This window comes from Opisthocomus hoazin, chromosome 3, assembly GCF_030867145.1.
Source record: "Opisthocomus hoazin isolate bOpiHoa1 chromosome 3, bOpiHoa1.hap1, whole genome shotgun sequence".
Taxonomy (NCBI): domain Eukaryota; kingdom Metazoa; phylum Chordata; class Aves; order Opisthocomiformes; family Opisthocomidae; genus Opisthocomus; species Opisthocomus hoazin.
Window position 1 is genome coordinate 89,395,766 of NC_134416.1, and position 17,524 is coordinate 89,413,289.

At 45.9% G+C, this 17,524-nt stretch overlaps 2 protein-coding genes across 2 annotated transcripts in view; one reads left to right on the forward strand and one right to left on the reverse strand.

Moving 5' to 3' along the window:
• Positions 1–2,649: 2,649 nt before the first annotated feature.
• Positions 2,650–17,524, forward strand: part of LOC142360888 (sodium/hydrogen exchanger 3-like) — a 77,805-nt gene continuing 62,930 nt past the window's right edge. Inside the window, exon 1 of the mRNA XM_075416978.1 lies at positions 2,650–2,736. The gene's annotated coding sequence lies outside the window, so the exon portion shown is untranslated. The remainder of the gene's footprint in view (positions 2,737–17,524) is intronic.
• LOC104326630 (lymphocyte antigen 86) overlaps positions 8,982–17,524 on the reverse strand; it is a 28,328-nt gene continuing 19,785 nt past the window's right edge. The window contains exons 4-5 of the mRNA XM_075415312.1: positions 12,625–12,677; positions 8,982–9,684 (exon numbers count right to left, since the gene is read on the reverse strand). Coding sequence (XP_075271427.1) covers positions 9,589–9,684; positions 12,625–12,677 — 149 coding nt within the window. The 3' untranslated portion in view covers positions 8,982–9,588. The remainder of the gene's footprint in view (positions 9,685–12,624; positions 12,678–17,524) is intronic.

Here is a 17,524-nt window from a genome sequence, read left to right on the forward strand (position 1 = left end):
TGCAGGGCAGTGATCTCTGGCAGAGAAGGGGTTGGCAGCCCACAGCTGGCAGTGCCCTTGAGTCCTGCATCAGGAGTAGCCAGAGCCACTGTCAAGGTTTGAAGAGGCTTTTAAACAGTATGAATTTCAAAAGGTAATGTGAGCAAATACATTGTTTTGTATTGTTTGATCTCTGCTGTGAGGAGGAGGGGAAAAAGGAATCTGTGCATTCTTTGCAAGGGAACACCTCAGCTACCAAATCTGCTTATAACGGAAACTTACCGCTCCCTACATTTTTGGCTGGCTGCTGAGGTCAGAAGGGATAACAGTAGCACTGCTGGGGTTAGCATAGCTCTAGTTTTGAGGAGGGAGCTCTGCCTTGTCAACATAGGCTGAAATCACCTCTTACTATGGACACAGATGCTATTTAAGCCATTAACGCTTCAGTGATAAATACCTCCTTGCATGGTGAAGTCCTAGGAAAGTGGCTTTGATAAACATCAAGATGATTGCTTAACTGGAAACTATTTTCAAGGCACTTGCACTGTGTCAGTGTATGACTCTAGACATGCTCCAACAAGTGATGGCCCAGTGGGACAATTGATAAAGCTTGTGGCCTGGTCTTTGCTTGTTTGAAGGGACATTCAAAGCAGGCAGTAGGCCACTCTTACATGGCTGGTGGCAGAGGTAGCAGCTGAGGCATGGCAGCCCCATCTGTGTTTCATTGTGGTCTTTCCTTTATCAGGAGGCCAGGTGTGAGCTCTCTCTGTGGGAGAGGAGGGGCTGCCAGGTCCTCAGGAAAGCTGGTGATTGGGTTGGTTTCCAGAAAAATCAGTGCTTGTGGGTAGCTCCTCTGATGAATCCCAGGAGCTCTTGGAAAATGGTTTGTTCTGGTACCACCAGCCCAGGGCCATCCTGCTGAAGGCCTTGGTGGGAAGCAAGGTGGATACAGGCTTGTGTGAATGCCTGCAGCAAAGACAGCATTTCTGAGAGGTATTGAACTGACTACATGTACACATGTCAGCTTTCACCTGTGTGTGATATGCAATGTTCAGGGAAGATCAGGTGTGTAGTGCTCATATAGTGAGAAGAACTTGTGGCCTGTCTCTAGCTAGAAATTTGGGTACTGTTGTTCCAGAGCATGTAACTTGCAAAGCCTCATTTGCTGGTAGTTTCTGCAATTGTGGTGGAGAAGGCCAAGTTTCAGGGAGGAAAAAAGTGCCCATGAGAACTTTAAAATCACTAAAAAAAAGACACAGACACTGGAGTCTTTGCTATGATTCATCTGGGCTGTTATTTGAAAAAGGCAGGCTGAGCAGTTGTGGACCTCCTTGCTCAAGGGAGCAGCACTTATTTGTGACCTTGGTGAAGCTCTAAAAGCAGAATTGGTGTAGGTGAGTAGTTCCATGCTGAGCCTCTGACCACTGATTTCCCTCCAACCATGGCCAGATGCAGCTTAGGGAGAGCTAGCAGGTCATGGCTGACTAGTTTCTTCCCACCTGTTGATTCCACTGCTGCTAAACAAGTTTGAGAAGTAAAAATCTGGCAAATATGTTCTCATTGTCATCTTTCTCCTGCAAACAAACAATGAAGTATTTGCAGGAATATAAGTAATTCCTGGATGATGGAGCCTTGCACTGCAATGAGTGTTGTAAATGGGGGACGTGGGTTGCATGTGAGGAAAGCTGGTGTCTGCATTATCAAAGTGTGAGTGGAGATAACTTCAGGACGCTTTGGCAATGTTTTTCCTACTTTGAATTTTGTTCCAGATTCAGAGTGAACTGCAGCAGCTTGTTCGGTCACCTCCCTTCAGTGAACAAGCTGTACTCCCATGGGGCCTTGCTGCGACATGAAAGTGCCGACAGATGAGTTCTGGCAAACCTTGCAGCATCACTGCCTCCTCCCTGGTGCTTAGGGACCCATTGAGTCCCAGTAGCAAAGAGTATGTCCCCTTGGCTTGGCAAATCTTGGTGCAAAACCTGCCTGTGCCATTTCAGTGTCCTGCAGCCTGGGCACTGGGCAGAGGAGCGCTGCGATCCCTGGCCACTGCTGCTGTTTGCTCAGGGAGTGGGAGTCGGGGCGATAACGTGTCCCTGGTGATAAAGCGCTTTTGTTGTTTGCCTGCTGGGTCAGAGCAGGTAGGTGTTCCGCAATGCTGTGCGTTAAGGGTGTAGGCTGTTTAAAAGAAATTAAAAAAAGAAAAGGACTTTGAATGGGCTGGGTCCAGGTGTCAGAGGGTTAAAATAGAATAGTTCTGGCAGTTACTGGAGGAAGAAAGTTGTATAACATCACCTTACACCGAGTAAATATCTCCATCTTAGCTACCCAGCCCTTTAAAATCTCGGCGCAAGAGAGAAACACTCGTACAATCGTAAAGACATCGTCTGTTTAGGGAGCTTTTATTTTATTTTTTGCCCTAGCCAGGTTTCTGCAATGGTGTATCGCCATCCTCCAGGCAGGAAAATAGATTACTGAGGTGGGGGGGGAAGGCTGGTGGCAAGGCTCTGCAGTTTAACAGTGCCACCTCCTGGCAGGCGGTGCGGGGCAGGGCTGTCCCCGCTGCCCACCCACCTGTGCCAGTCCCACCAGTCGCCAGCAGCAGCCGCCAAGCCCTGCGCACGGGCTCACCGCAGATCGCTCGGCGTTGCGGGGCTGCAAAGCTGGGGGAAACCGGACACAGCTCATCCCCGCTCAGCGCGGCAGCCGGAGCGGCCCTCGGCGGGCAGAGGCTGGCCCAGGCGACATTTTCTACTTCATGTAAAGATCACAAGTCTTCGATATTTTTATTTTTGTCTTGATGGGATGAAAAGGAGTCCTGTTCTTGCTTCTACTCCTGGGGATGGGGGGCTTGGAACGTAGAATGTTTTGATTCATGGGGGGGGCAGGACAGATCCTCTTTGGTAAGGTCAGATCAATAGTCCAAATGCTGATATTTGAATTTCGTAAAATGTTAATGAAAGGTAACAGTTAAAATGGTATTTTGGAATGAAAAGCCCCTTCCTGTAGCACTGGTGTACAGCTTTCTCCTTAGAAACAGCCTAGGATTTCTTGGTGTGAAAGGATAGGGCTATGAGGATGATGAGGTGACTGGAGCATTTCTCCTATGAGGAAAGGCTGAGGGAGCTGGGCTTGTTCAGCCTGAAGAAAAGGCTGAGAGGGGACCTCATAAATGCTTACAAATATTTCAAGGGTGAGTGTCAGGAGGATGGGGCCAGACTCTTTTCAGTGGTGCCCAGTGACAGGACAAGGGTCAATGGGCACAAACTGAAGCATAGGAAGTTCCAGCTGAACAAGAGGAAGAACTTCTTCCCTCTGAGGGTGATGGAGCACTGGAACAGGCTGCCCAGGGAGGTTGTGGAGTCTCCTTCTCTGGAGATATTCAAGACCCGCCTGGACAAGGTCCTGCGCAGCCTGCTGTAAGTGACCCTGCTTCGGCAGGGGGGTTGGACTACATGACCCACAGAGGTCCCTTCCAAACCCCACGATTCTGTGATATCCATTGCCCCATCCTATGGGCCCCTGATCTATTAACACCAATTAGCACAGGACATGGGCTGCTGCACAAGGCAGCACGGATGTAGCCCTGCTAGGGCAGCACTGGGTGCTGCTCCAAATGCCTCCTGAGCCAGGATGATGTGAGGGCGGCACAGCTGGGCTCCTTGAGTCAGGGTGTCAGCTGGGGAGCAAGGACTTGCCTGGGACTGAGGAGCTGGAGCTCAGGGTGCTGTGGAAAAGGCTATCCCTAGTGAGGCCAGCAGAATAGGGTCTCAGCTTTGGAGGAAACCTTGGCTTCCCTAAAGCATTGGGTTAGCAGTCTTATTTTTACAGCTGCCCTTGAGTGTGCATGAAGCTGAGCAAGATCCAGGACCGTCTTGCCCATGGCTGACAGCTGCACAGCTGTGTAGGCAGCTCTGAACGTCCTGCCTTGTTTCCTTGCTCCTGGCTACAGCACTCCCATGGTCCCTGCAGAGCCAGCTTGAGAAGTTAAACCAGCAGAAAGCACAAGGCAGAGGTGAGCAGCTTCCAGCTGATTCAGTTCCATGAACAGGCACACAACAGAGAGGGGTAAACCTGGTGTGGGTGTTAGGGAGGTGACTGGAGCACATAGCTGAGGTGGCAAGGGCATGAGCACAGCTCCAGTGGCTTCAGTGCTTTGCTCTGTGCTGGATGCTGTTTGTGATGGCCCCCAGTGCAGCTGGGGCAGTCCTTCAGCAGCAGTGTGTGCTTCCTGAGCCACATCAGCTGCTTCAATGTACTCCCAAGAGTGCTTAGAGATGCTCAGGACCTTATAGACAGTGTTTTTCTTATCTAAGGAAACAATTCATCTTTGCAGAGGTTGCAGTGACAGCATGGGTGTGTTTTTGCTCTAGATGGTACAAAATATAACAACTTACACAATAAAGCAGACCAGCTTTCTAAACCTCCCTCTGTTGTACCACTTTGGCAAGTTACTTTGGTTTATGTCTGTATTTCAGTGTTCACCGTCCTCCTCACTTGCATCTTGTCCCATGGTGTTTCCTGTGGGTGTAGTTACTCCTGAGGAAGCAGCGCTGGCAGGAATGTCTTGAAAGGGCTGTGATGGAAAAACTTGGTAGTGTGGTACTGCCTCCTGAGCAGCACTTCAGCCTGTGGTGGGGCAAAGCAGAAACCTCAGCAACACTTTTGATGTGAGGAGTGCTGCATGCTGGGACCCTGACCCTTCAGCTGGGCTGAAGGATTGGTGGTGTCAGCCAGGCCAGAGAACTGGCTGAGCCTAAAAGAAGTAAATATAGCTACAGTGCAAGTTCAGTGTGAGATAACCAGGAATTTCTTCAGCCAGCTTTGCTGCCGAAGCTCCTGTGTCATCAAGCTACAACTTAATAGTTTTGGACTTTTTTCCAAATGCCTTATGATGAATCTCCTTTCTACCATTCCTTTCTGCTGTGTGACTTCAGTCTGCATCTGGAAGGCTCCTCCATTTAATCCATACTTTAGCTGCCACTCTTTCCGGACACAGTGCTGTGCTATGGTCTGGCTGCATCCCCTGACATAGAGCAGAAGATCTTCAAACTTTGCTGTTTGTCTGTTAGCTCTGTCTTAGCTGTGTTTGGGACCTCATCCTAAGTGGAGGGTAGAAACCAGAAAATTTGCAGAGAAAATACCTCTCTAATCCGGATGATGATATCAGTTGTGTGAAGGTCTGTACAGCGAGATTGTTATTTCAGTCAAGTCAACCCAGATATTTCCCTGAATGATTGTCACATGTGGACTAGGATTATTTTTTTGTCACAGCGTACTCTGGTGTAGTTAAACCCAGAGATACCAGAGAGTCTACTTGAGTCTAAATTTCTTACCTTGACTATACTTGGGATTTGTCTGTGCTGGGGGGTGTGTGTGTGTTTGTTTTTTTTCTTTTTTTTGCTGGCTAGCGGGAGCAGTTTGCTTTTTGTAGACACTACTACATGAGAGAACTGTGTGAGCAAGCAGCAGTGACCTGGAGGTGAAAAAATTCTGCAATGTTGTTTGGTTGCCACCTTCTGCCATTGCAGTACCAAAGCTCATTGTAGTATAGTGGCTTTTAGGCCTATTTGTTTATTTGTACTCCTCATCTACAAGATACTGATGTATTTTTGAACACTCATGTCTCCTGTTGTGTGTTTACTCTTGGAGATGTTGATGAAAGCATGAGGAATAGAAAAGTATTGTGTATTCCTGGTCTGGATCTGCAGTTCCCTAACATCCAGGGAGACCTTGAATTTGATGCTACTTTCCTGTTTCTTAAGGAACAAATGAAGCTATGAATAATAAATACAAGCTCTGGGGCAAAGCTATTTTCCATTCATGAAATTCAACCATAAAGACTGAGTAGTAACTTCTCAGCCTGCTGCAATGCAATAGGAACTCCATATTGGGACTACAAAGCTCCCAACAGCTTCTTCAGCTCTTGCTGTACCACAGTTAATAAATTGGTTCGACTCTGAGTTTTATCTAAACACAACAAAGAAGTCTCCATCTAAGTGATGCAGATTAGTGTAGTTTCCAATCTGAGCAGTTTGAACTTGAAAAAATAGAGACAAAACCCCTTCTTTCTGTTGGCTTCTCTTTTGACTTTTAGAATGAGAAATAGCTGGGGCATAGCTCCAATAAATCAAGAGAAAGAGCAGATAAAAGTTATGGCATTGTGTCTTGGGCTGAATTAAAACCTATTGTGCAGACACTGAAATTTCTGCTTCAGTGGTGACGGGGTGAGAAATCAAATCACACGATGCCAATAATTTTCTGTGGTCTTGATCCTGTAGTTACTTGTGTTTCAGCACCTGAGGGATCCGGTGGGAGCCCAGGCAGAGCCCTGCTGGGAGGGAGACAGGGAGGAGTGGGTAAATCAGAACAGTGGTGCAAAATTTGAGGAGCCTCTTTAATTTGGGTGCTTTAGTAAAGAGCATCTCAAGCATTCAGTTGGGAAACCTGATAATGACTAGCTCTCCTCCTGCCCTGGAGCAACCTGTTGTTTTCCAGACCAATGTTTGTCAGGTAGTAGTAGGAGGTGAAGTTATCCAAGGGGCAAGAGAGCATCCTGGATCAAAGTATCTGATCTTTTAAGGTAAAGCTTCATTAAACTGGGGAGAAGGAAATCAGCAGCAGAGAAGAATAATCTGTGCATTTTATCACTCTGCTAATCCCAGCTGTAAAACTTACTATAGGAAAGCTAATAAAATAGGAGCCACACAGGCAAACAGAGGGCACAGGACTATGGACAAACATTTATTTTGGCTCTGGTGGAGCCACTCTCCTGATCAAAGCAGTTGGAGTGTGACCCTCTTCAGTTGTTCCCTGCTCAGTCGGGGAGTGCCCTGCTCTTGCGTTGATGGCATCAGCATCCTCTGTGCATCTGAGTGGAGGAAGTGTCAGTAGGAAGAAGGAGAGTATGAGTAGGAAAACAACCTAAGGCTTATTGAATTACTAGATACTACAGGCATTATCAGAGGGCCAACAGGGAATGCTTTACCATCTTGCAGGCTCATGCCTGGCAGACTGAGCAGCTCTGCAACCCTTGTCAACAAAATACCCCACTGGCAGATATCATCTTGAGCCTCAGGCTGGGCCCCTCAGGAGCCTTTTCCCTGTCTGAGCTCATTGTTTGGGGTTCCCCCCTTCTCCCCCAACTAGAGAGGCTTGAATCCCTCTTGGGGATTAGTCTCCTGGCTGAAACGTATTCATCTTCTCTGTATTTTCAGACTTCTGCTATGGAAAGAGCTCCAGTTTAAGACTTAGAGTGTGGGTTTATGACTTAGTCTTGGTTCTTCAACTAAATTCCAAGAGAACATGGGCAAGCAATTTATGTGATAGGAAGCCAAATGTTGTACAGCTGATGCTGGGAGCTAGGTGCTGCAATGTCTGTGTGTGAGCTGGGCAGTGAAGGATCAGTGATGGAAGGTTTCGAGGGCTAGAAGTCTGATGCTTTAGAGATTAAATTCCTGGGTTTTGGGCAGCGGAGGCTTCTTGCAGCAGCTTCTGCTACAGAGGTTCTAGAGGAGCCCTGCACCATGCAGAGGCGAAGGCTGGCTTATTTGCTGTGGTGGGCCTGGGATTTTGGCGAAGATCTTGACTGTTGTTGGGATTGATTTCAAACAGAAGTGCTTAAACTAGCACTGGGTTTGTTTTTCATCTGGTGAATCTTTCAGCAGATAATAGACCAAGAAGCTTGGTGGCAGGAATTTGGGTTTTAGTCATGCTTTTGCCGTGTGGTTGTGGTGGAACGGAGCTGACCAAGCAGACTCTTGTGCGAGTGCTGCTGCTGAATGCAGTTTTGCTAGCTTCTCAAGGTATGGCTCTTCTGATATCATGGTGATAACCCTAACCCTTCTGGAATCATGGTGAGAGAGGTGAATCTAAAGAGCTACTGATGTGAGGAGAGAAAACTGAGCTTGTATCTGTATTGTGATACTCTCTCATTGGTTATGAAGACCTAAACCACGGCAGCAGTGGTGACTTGGATGAACTGCTTCCAAAACAGCATCAGCACTATGGAGTTGAGCCCTGATCTGAGGCATGGTGGCCAAAGCTGTGATGAGCTCCCCTGGCTTGCTTTCTTTTCTTTTTTCCCCAAATTAGAGTGTAATAGAAATGGGCTGAAACTGCAGTGTGTTAAATGTGCTCTAGCCTATTTTGTGGTGCTTGCTGGTTCATGTCTGACAGTGGTAGGCCTCCCTAATGCAAGTCAGGCTTCAGACCTGGTTGCCTTTGCTGGGATAGCAGGTGACAATTTTGCTGCATGGGAGGGAAGCAAGGGACTATCCCTTGCTGCTAGCTGTTGGCTGCTCTGCAGCATTGATAATCTGTGCAGCAGGGATGCCCTTGCTGCTTGGGAACTTGTTTGAGCCACAGCATGTGGGTGTTGAGGATGGAGGCCCTGTGTCAGAGCTGCTGTGTGGCCAGCTATGAGCCACAGCTGCCCTTACTGTGCCTGCTGCCTCTCCAAGATGAGGTGTGCAGCCCAATGCTTGCTACCATCCCTCATAAGCCTGTGCTCAGCTCCAGGACCCTCCTGTGGCACTGATTCCTGCTCATACTTGCCCAAATAAGAATGCAACCCTACTGCTGATCCTTTCCCTACACTCAAGTCTCCCAAACAAGTCTCCACACTCTCCAGCCGAAGATCCTAATCCAATGTGCTGGCCTATGCTTGGTTATCAAGCTACCCATCAGCTATGCCAGCTGCAAAGGCTCCTGGAATGGGAGGGTTTGATGTGCTGCACCTGGGAGTGTAATTTGTGTTTACTTCTCCTGGGGCTTCATGCTCAAAGCAAGTAACAGTTTGTCCTCTGCTAACATAAAATGTGTGTCAACATGACTGATATTTCATATTAAAGAATAAAGGGCTCATTTAACTTGCTTCCCTCTTTTTCCCCCCCTCTCTTTTCCCCCACTTAAACTTTGGATGGATCCTAGAATCATGAGGAAAAATGAGAAAAAGTTATTCTTTCATTATGAATTTATTGAGAAGCAAGAAGAGCACATAGCTTAGGTACAGAATAATTCACATATCACTTAAGACATTAAAGAACAAAAAATTCCAGGTAGACTCCAGAAGACTCAAGTGATACAAATCCAGTGACAGGACATGGATCACTGGAAAAAAGCACGTTCATCCTATTTGGTCTTTGTTCTGTGGCTATAACAATCTATACTAGTGGAGGCTCCAGACAAGCCCCAGGGAAGACTGAAAATATTGAGTGCTGTAACTGCGTAATATGTGATAAGGATGAAAGTTGTCTTTTAGCCTGTGTGAGAAATGGATACCTCCATAACATACTGCCAAAAAAAAAAGTTTAGGCTCTTGGCTGTTCTGCCTCATGTTGTTTTCATCCTAAGATGAGAACGTTGGCACTGGATGCTTTCTACTTACAGCTGTATATATTAGAAACAAAAAGTGGGCTATGGTGTGCATTTAGAGATAAAATTACCACTAGAGGGTCTAGTGACTTCTCAAAAATATTGAATTATAAAGAGGAATAGCATCAGAGCCACCATGTGGGGATTATTTCCTTCAGAATCATTGTAGCATGCAAGGAGCTCACTTTAGCTTTAATAGTTTTTGTAGTCCATAGTTTTCCTGAAATTGGTTTGTTGCTAATAATAGTCTAAATAATTTTTCACGGTAAAATCAGCACAAGCAACAGTGACGTGATCTTCATTAGTCAGCTTTGCTGAAACGGTGTAATCTCCCTGTACAACACAAACACAAAACAAGAGATTAGCCCATCAGTAGTATATAATGGCTTCTGTTTCTGTGAGGGAGTCCTCTTCCTAGAAACAGCATAAGACTTTTCCCATCAAGTTCCTCCAAAACCTTTCCTATCCAAATGTTTCAGAACTGGTAAAGGACTTGCCCATATCTTCTGCCAAAATACTTTCATGAGGGATATCAATGGCACAAGTTCAAAACAAAAACAGTGCAAGGGGAACAAAATGTGTTGATGCATAAAAATTTCTTTCAAATCTGTATAACTTCTCATGTTTTGTATGAGCAAGCACAATATGGTCTGTGTTGTTTAGTAACTGGAAGGCAAAGAGGTGCTCAGTTGTCTGGCACTTCTCTTGCTTGGATCTTGTTGTTCAGTGTGTACTTTGTTATTGATACAAATTTTTATAACAGAGCACCCTGGGGGATGCTTATGTGCAGATGACTCAATCTGTGATGAATTCCTATAAAATAAAACAAGAGTTAGTTAAATTTAAAATTGTGTCGTTAAAACTGCTAATAATTCAGGCTTCAGGGAGAACTTGTATCATTGCAGTACAAAAAATTTCAACCTCAAGGAAGCCATAGCTTTTTTGTATTGATCGAAACTGCTCTTCAGACACTTGGAGAATGAGAGACACTGGGCAGGGAAGGTGACAAGGCTCATCTGACAGATTTGGAGGAAGATGCGAACTGGATTTCATTCACTCTAGATTGCTGACACTGCAGTATTTCTTTCTGTTTTTTCTAGAGTGTGGGCACAAAACCTGGAGTAGGGCAAAACCTGGAGTAGGAGAGCTTGGCAGTGGTGGCCTCCTGGGTTTGAACTATAGAAAGCTCTTGTCCTGCTCAGAACTCTTGTGGTTGTGGAGCAGAAGGAGGGGCAGCTAGAATGAGTCAGGTTTCTTGGCATTTGCCTCTTACCGTGGGATTTCTGAAGCAATAACTGGCCAGTGTCCTCACAGAGGGGTTCAAGTTAAGTGTAGCTTCCAAATGTAGAGAGAGGCCCAAAGGCAACGTGCTCATAAAAATACAGCCTTGTTGTTATTGCTGTGCAGACTGCGCAAATGTCCTTTGGGCTGCTGGGATGAGGCTGTTCTTTGTAATGAGAAGATGATTGCTGCATGGAATAGCTTCTTATTGCTGGTATGGAAGGATGGATGATTGCTGCATGGAATAGCTTCTTATTGCTGGTATGGAAGGATGGTGTTATTTGCCTGATTGATTAATTAACAAAAAACGCTTCCTATTCCTCTCACAAGCATGTTAATTTTCCAAAAGCTTATAGTTTCATTCATGGAAGGGAGTTTATAACTCATTTCCATTGTTTGTTAGTGATTAGGTTTTTTCTTCCTCCAGAATAATTTTTTGCTCATGGGTAAGAATTCTTATTAAAAGAGGATCGTGAACAGTCTTAAAATTTCTGGCTCCAAATTCAGCTAATTTGCCTAGAGCTGGAGTTTTATTGGTCTGTGTGGATGTTTCTAGAGCTTCCTCTTTGTCTAAAGACCTATTTCTCAGTCTAGAGCCCTTACTACAGAAGTGTCCTCAGTATGTTAGTAAAGCTGCTCCTGGAACAGGATGTTGACTGATAGGAGCTTGGGCACTCCAGTGTGAGAGAGCAAAAGGAATTGTTCACAACAGCATTGTTAGGCATAGCCTTTAGGGAAGCAGACTGGTAAGGGGGCCCAACTCCCTGTGTGAAAGCCTTGGAAAATGAAGGTTGGCGTTGCTGCTGTCACCAAGGAAAGACTGAGACATATGAGATGGTAGCTGTCATGGAAGCTCGATCTTCCCAGAAGCCAGCTGTACCTTGTTATCACCCCGAGGGTCTTGGCAAGCCTGGGTCTCAGGGACTCGCTTTCTTGTTCTGTATTTCTGTTCTGATCCTGTCCACAGACCTCATTGTTGAGTCTGACATAGGTTTTATGTCTGCTGAAGAACTGAGAGCTCATGCTGTGTTTCTCTGTGTGAGTAAATCTAAGGAGTGTTTGACTGACACCTGAACTGTGCGCTTTGCAGTGATGACTGACTTTCTTTACCACATTCTCAACTGGATGCCCTGATGATCCAGATCTTGCCTTTTCCCCTTCAATCCAGTCTCTTCATGTACGTGGCTAAAAATCCTTTAATACTTACTGGTCAAATATAGCTTTATGTTGTGCCCAGTTAAGAGACACTGTGGTGCTTTCAGCATTTGAGACCTATCTTGCTTTGCAATATGATTTGGTTGACCTAGAAGGACGCTTAGCCGAGTGTGGAAAAGGCTGCTTGGTAAGAGCATCTGTAATGGATGACCAGGAATTTCAGAAAGGTGTGTAGAATACTACCTTTTTTCTCACCTTGCCAAGAAATTATTTTCTTATTTTAAGGCTCTGTAAGTCCAGAAACGGTGTTCTTGGCCCCAAAACTCGTACTTTCAGTTGCAATCTAGAAGGCCTCTCTGTCTGTATTTAACACCATATGTGTATAGTGGAATGCATACAATTGCAATAGTTATCTACATTGCCTTTGTAGCCAGTGAGGATCAATGAGCTTCTACAAATTGTTCAGCCCACTAAGAAGTGAGTTGAATTGCAGCCTTGGTCTCTCAGGAGTCCCTTGAAGCTGCTGCTTTTGCTGCTATTTTAAGAGTAATAGAGGGAGAGCCTACTGAAGAACTGTATGGCTCCATGATTTAGGGCTGGTAGAGGGGATCCGCTATCTTAAGAAAACCTATGCATCTCTGGATAATGATATGTCTCTAACGCTTTAAGCAAAGCCACTTCACTTCATATGGAAAAGGATTAGTCATGTAAATACTATCGGATCCAGTGTATCAGCTGGCTGAGCTTGGAATATGCTGATGTGATTGCTGGTAGTACTCTGACCATAACTCATGCAGAAAGCCCTTCTGCTTGGGAGCTGAGCTGTGACCAACTTACCTGTGGGATTTCTTTGATTCCCAGTGTGACTGGTCCCTCATAGTAGAGATGTTCTGAAAAGCAAAAAAATAAAAGGTGGTGGGTTTGTTAGACATGCAGCACATGAAGACAAAGTAGCTGATCAAAGATGCTTTTTTGTAATAGCACTTCAAAGTGTTCCAGCGACAAGTGTTATGGAACTGCAAAGAGCTCCATGCACAGTCTTGCGACAGACCTCCTGAGAGAAGTGTCAGGATGTGTACTGCCTCATGGGAAAAGCAGGGCAGAACTTGGGCTCCAGGATGACCTGCAGTCCCTGAGTGGAGAGGGAGGCATGGCTTTGCACAACCGGGTGAGTGTTCCTATGTCAGCATGCATCCTGCAAATGGGGAAATGAAAGGGGAGGGGGATTACCAGACACAAGTCCCTTTAGCATAATCTATTAAACACCTGCAGCTGCAATAGTTGAACTGGACTGTGTTGGTAACTTTAAGAAAAACCAGAGCTGAGTGTTTCTGTAGGTGTGGACTTCTGACTGCTTGATAAACGTGACCTTAAAGTAATTAGAACATGTATGTCTCACTGAGGAAGCATTCATCAAGAAGTTACATGATGTGCTAAAGCCATTGCAAGTTGTGTTGGTGACTGGAATAGAGTTGAGGAGTTCCACCTTCCAATCCTCATCTCCCCAGTCACAAGGCATGTTTGCTCTTTGCTGTTGAAAAAAGGGCAACTTTGGCATCAATGGACAGAACTAGCAAGCTGTTCTGCAGTTCCTCCCACTTTTTCGTAACTTACTGGGCCAAACTGTGCAGACTTGACTGAAAATAAAATTTGTAGATATTTCAGTATTTCAGAATTTCTTGTACAACTTGGCCTTCACAAGTCATGGAAAACTCTAAGAACTGTTTAAGGATTCTCTTTTGGTAGGTGTCATGAAATAGTCTTTATTTCGACAGTGACAGAGGAGTAAATGCTTCATCATAAATATGAGTATGTGCTGGAATCTTGATGCTTGTTATGTCTAGAGTTGTTTTAGTCCAGTCTCACTGTTCTGGTTTAAACTGTTTCTTGTGAAAGGTTGGACAAAAGGTTTGTAACATGTTTGTGTTGTATGGTCTATCCTACTGTGCAGTAGGTATCTGACTTGGAAAGGAGTCCACAAAGGCCTTGCCTACAAGTGCTATGAAATGTTAGTCAATGTCTTGTAACAAACTTACATGAAAGAATCATGACTATAAGACAAACTAGGAAAAAAGTAGGAGAAATCAGACTTCACCAATGTTCCACCCCTGTGCATTAATGAGGAGTTAAACGTAATGCCGTGATGATCCTGGGAGATGGAGAAAATGCAGAATTTCTCAGTGTTGCCTTGAAAAACCTAATACCAAAACAGAGACTAGAATAAGTATGTTTTGGCTTGTCACTCTCAAACTGATCAACTGTGCAGCACTTATGGTACTCATTCCCCTCTGCATTCCTGACTACTTCACCTGGACACCAAGGAGTCTTTTGCTTTTCAAAGAGCAGGCACTATTGCTCCTTGCTTCTGTGCATGAAGCAAGAGCCCTGCAGTCTGACACATCTCTGCTGCAGAGTGCGGTGACTGAAGAATTTTAAAAATATAGTACAGCCCACTTCTCAGTTCATAACTTATCTAGAGTCTTAATGGGAGTTAAAGGCACTGCAGACTGCATGACTTGAGTGATGAATGACTCCCTTGAGACTTCAGCTGTATGCGTGATGTGTGCTAAGCCATGTTGTGAGCTTCCCCCTGAGAGTGTTGTGGACCATGCAGTGGTGTAGCTTGTGGTTTGTGTGTCCTTTTGTTCAGTAGAGAGCCTTGTTTGACTGTCTCTCCTTCAGTCAGCTCTGAACCTAGCAAATCTTGGATGGCAGCACAGCGGAAAGTGGGCTGTGAACAATCACCCTTCCCCAAACTCATCCTCCACAGGGACATGGAAACTCCTGTTGGATCATGTGGCTTGTTAGGGTCTCACCTAGGCTGTCACAAAGCCATCCAGAATCTAAACATACAGATGCAGTATTCAGGCTCTGCAAAGCCTATATTTTAAAATGAAGTAGGATTCATCAGGCCATAAATTTGCTTCTGAAATGATGGCAAAGATAATCTCTCTGTCAGTGTAGATAGAAGCTATTTTATTCTTGCCACTTTGCAGAGACAAAGTAATAATTACATAGGTGAATGCAGTCCTAGGGCTTTGCTTCAGCCCTCTGAGAAGTTTTCTGTGATCACTCTGTGTGGTAGCTATGCCTTTGCTCGGTAATCAATGGAGCTACTCTCATGGGCTGTACTGATGAAGAGAAATAAAGAGATAAATAAGCTTAGACAATGCTTATGAAGACTTAGGTAATGCTAGTTTAGCTCAGCTTGGCAAATTCCTTAGCTCCGAATTTTGTATCTGTTTGAGTGATAAGGCTGGAAAGAAGAGTTACAGAACAAGAAGTCTACACATAAAGCCAGCCTTAGCCAGTTCTGTAGTTTGGGTAAAGGCCAAGAAGTAACTGAGCCTGTGTGAAGTTAAAAGGTTACTAGCGGTGATGAAGAGGAGTTGCCTATCTTCATCGCCATGACCCATGATGACCACCACAAGGAAGCACCATGCAAGTGCAGTCGAGAAGAGTTTATGGAAATGACTTCTTGGAACTAATTTTAATATGAAGAGGGAAAGGTTATGCATATGTGTAGGTGTATATGAATATGCAAAATGGAACTCTAAGTTATAGATGGCTTGGCAATATTGGCACTCATGTCTTTGGTGCTAACCCCCATGTGCCCAGCGCTGAATAAAACATACCTACTTTACAATTGGAGGACTGTGGAGTCTCATCTTTTCTGCAAGTCAGTACTATCTTTTAGGGAGCTTTCAACTGTGGGGCTTGGTGCTGTGTGTCCAGTTTGAGGTCCATGTTTACTGCTTCACGCTTTAGTAATGCCCTTATTTAGCTCTTTCTAACCTGGGGTCTGGCAGTGGTTCAGTTATTAACCATGTGGAACTACTCAAGAGAGTCCAGTGAAGGGACACTGATACAATCACAGGAATGGCAGGGATTGGAAGGGACCTCTGGGGATCATCTAGTCCAACTCGCTTGTTAATGCAGGTTCACTTAGAGCAGTCTGCACAGAACTGCCTCCAGGTGGGTTTTGAATATCTCCAGCCATGGAGACTCCACAACCCCTCTAGGCAGCCTGTTCCAGTGCTCTGTCACCCTCACAGTAAAGAAGTTCTTCCTCGTGTTCAGTTGGAACTTCCTATTCTTTAGCTTGTGCCCATTGCCCCTTGTCCTGTTGCTGGGTGCTACCGAAAAAGTCTGGCCCCATCCTCTTGACACCCACCCTCCAGCATCTGTAGGATCCCCTCTCCTCTTCTGGCCAAACAAGCCCAGCTCCCTCAGCCTTTCCTCGTAGGAGAGATGCTCCAGTCCCCTGATCATCCTTGTAGCCCTCTTCTGGACTCTCTCCAGTAGTTCCTCATCTTTCTTGAACTGGGGAGACCAGAACTGGACACAGTACTCCAGGTGTGTCCTCACTAGCACAGTTGTTATAGTTAGGCTGTGGCCAGCAACAAAAGTACCACGTGGCTGCCCCTGCTCTTGCCAGAGTGTGGAGGAGGAGGGAAAGAAACAGGCAGAAACTGGTGGGTTGGGATAAAGGCAGTTTAACAGAACAGCAAACAAAGGGAACAGCAACAACAATGATACAGATGAGGAGAAAACACAACACAAACCACAGAACCCAGAGAGCCGCTCTCCTGGACTGGACTGCTGCTGCAGGCTCCCAAGATGGGAGAGAGTTCCCAGAGTGCTGCACCCCCGCCACCCCCCCCCCCCCCCCACCCCGCGCCACTGCAACCCAGCATGATGGCACATGGTATAGAATGCCCTGCTCTGTTTGGCCAGGTTGGGTCAGCCTGCCTGGCTATGTCCCTTTCTGGATTCTGGTGAAAATTAACCCTGTCCTGGCTGAACGCAGGACAAGAGTAGAGATGGAGGAGAACTTCCCTTAGCCTTCTGGCCACATTCCTCTGAATGCATCCCAGGATACCATTGGCCTTCCTGGCAACAGCATGCATGGCTGGGTCATGGTTACCTCATCATCCACCAGCACTCCCAGATCCCTCTCTGCAGAGCTGCTCTTCAGCAGGTCAGCCCTGAGCCTGTACTGGTGCATGGGTTTATTCCTCCCCAGCTGCAGGACCCTGCACTTGCCCTTGTTGAACTTCATTGGTTTCCTCTCTGCCCAACTCTCCAGCCTGTCCAGATCTCACTGAATGGCAGCATAGCCTTCCAGTATATCAGCCACTCCTCGCAGTTTTGTATTATATTTGTATTAGTTTGTCCAGTTAAGGGACTGGAGCATCTCTCCAATGAGGAGAGGCTGAGGGAGCTGGGACTGTTCAGTCTAGAGAACAGAAATCTCTTAGGGGAGAGAGCACATGAATCTGTACAAAGAAGAGAAGTTGTGAAGAGGGTGGAGCCAGGCTCTTTCCAGTGGTGCCTAGTGGCAGCATAAGAGGCAGTGGGCACAAACTGAAACACTGGAAGTTTCTCCTGAACATCAGGAAAGACTCTTGTTTTTCACTGTGAGGGTGAAGGGGCACTGGCAGAGGTTGCCCGGAGAGGTTGTGGATTCTCCATCCTTGGAAGTATCAAAAAACCCCACCTGGGCATGGTCCTGGGCAACTGCCTGTAGACGGCCCTGCTCGAGTAGGTGGGAGTTGGTCTAAATGACATTCAGAGGTCCTCAACTATTCTGTGGTTCTGTAAACAGGCCTTTAGAAAACTCTTGTGATCTTCCTTGCTTCAACAATGGGGCTGGGGGGAAAGACTATGCAGCTTTGAAAGTATGTCCTGATAGGAAAGCAAGGGCAGCTTTCATTTTCAGCTAGTTGAGACCTGC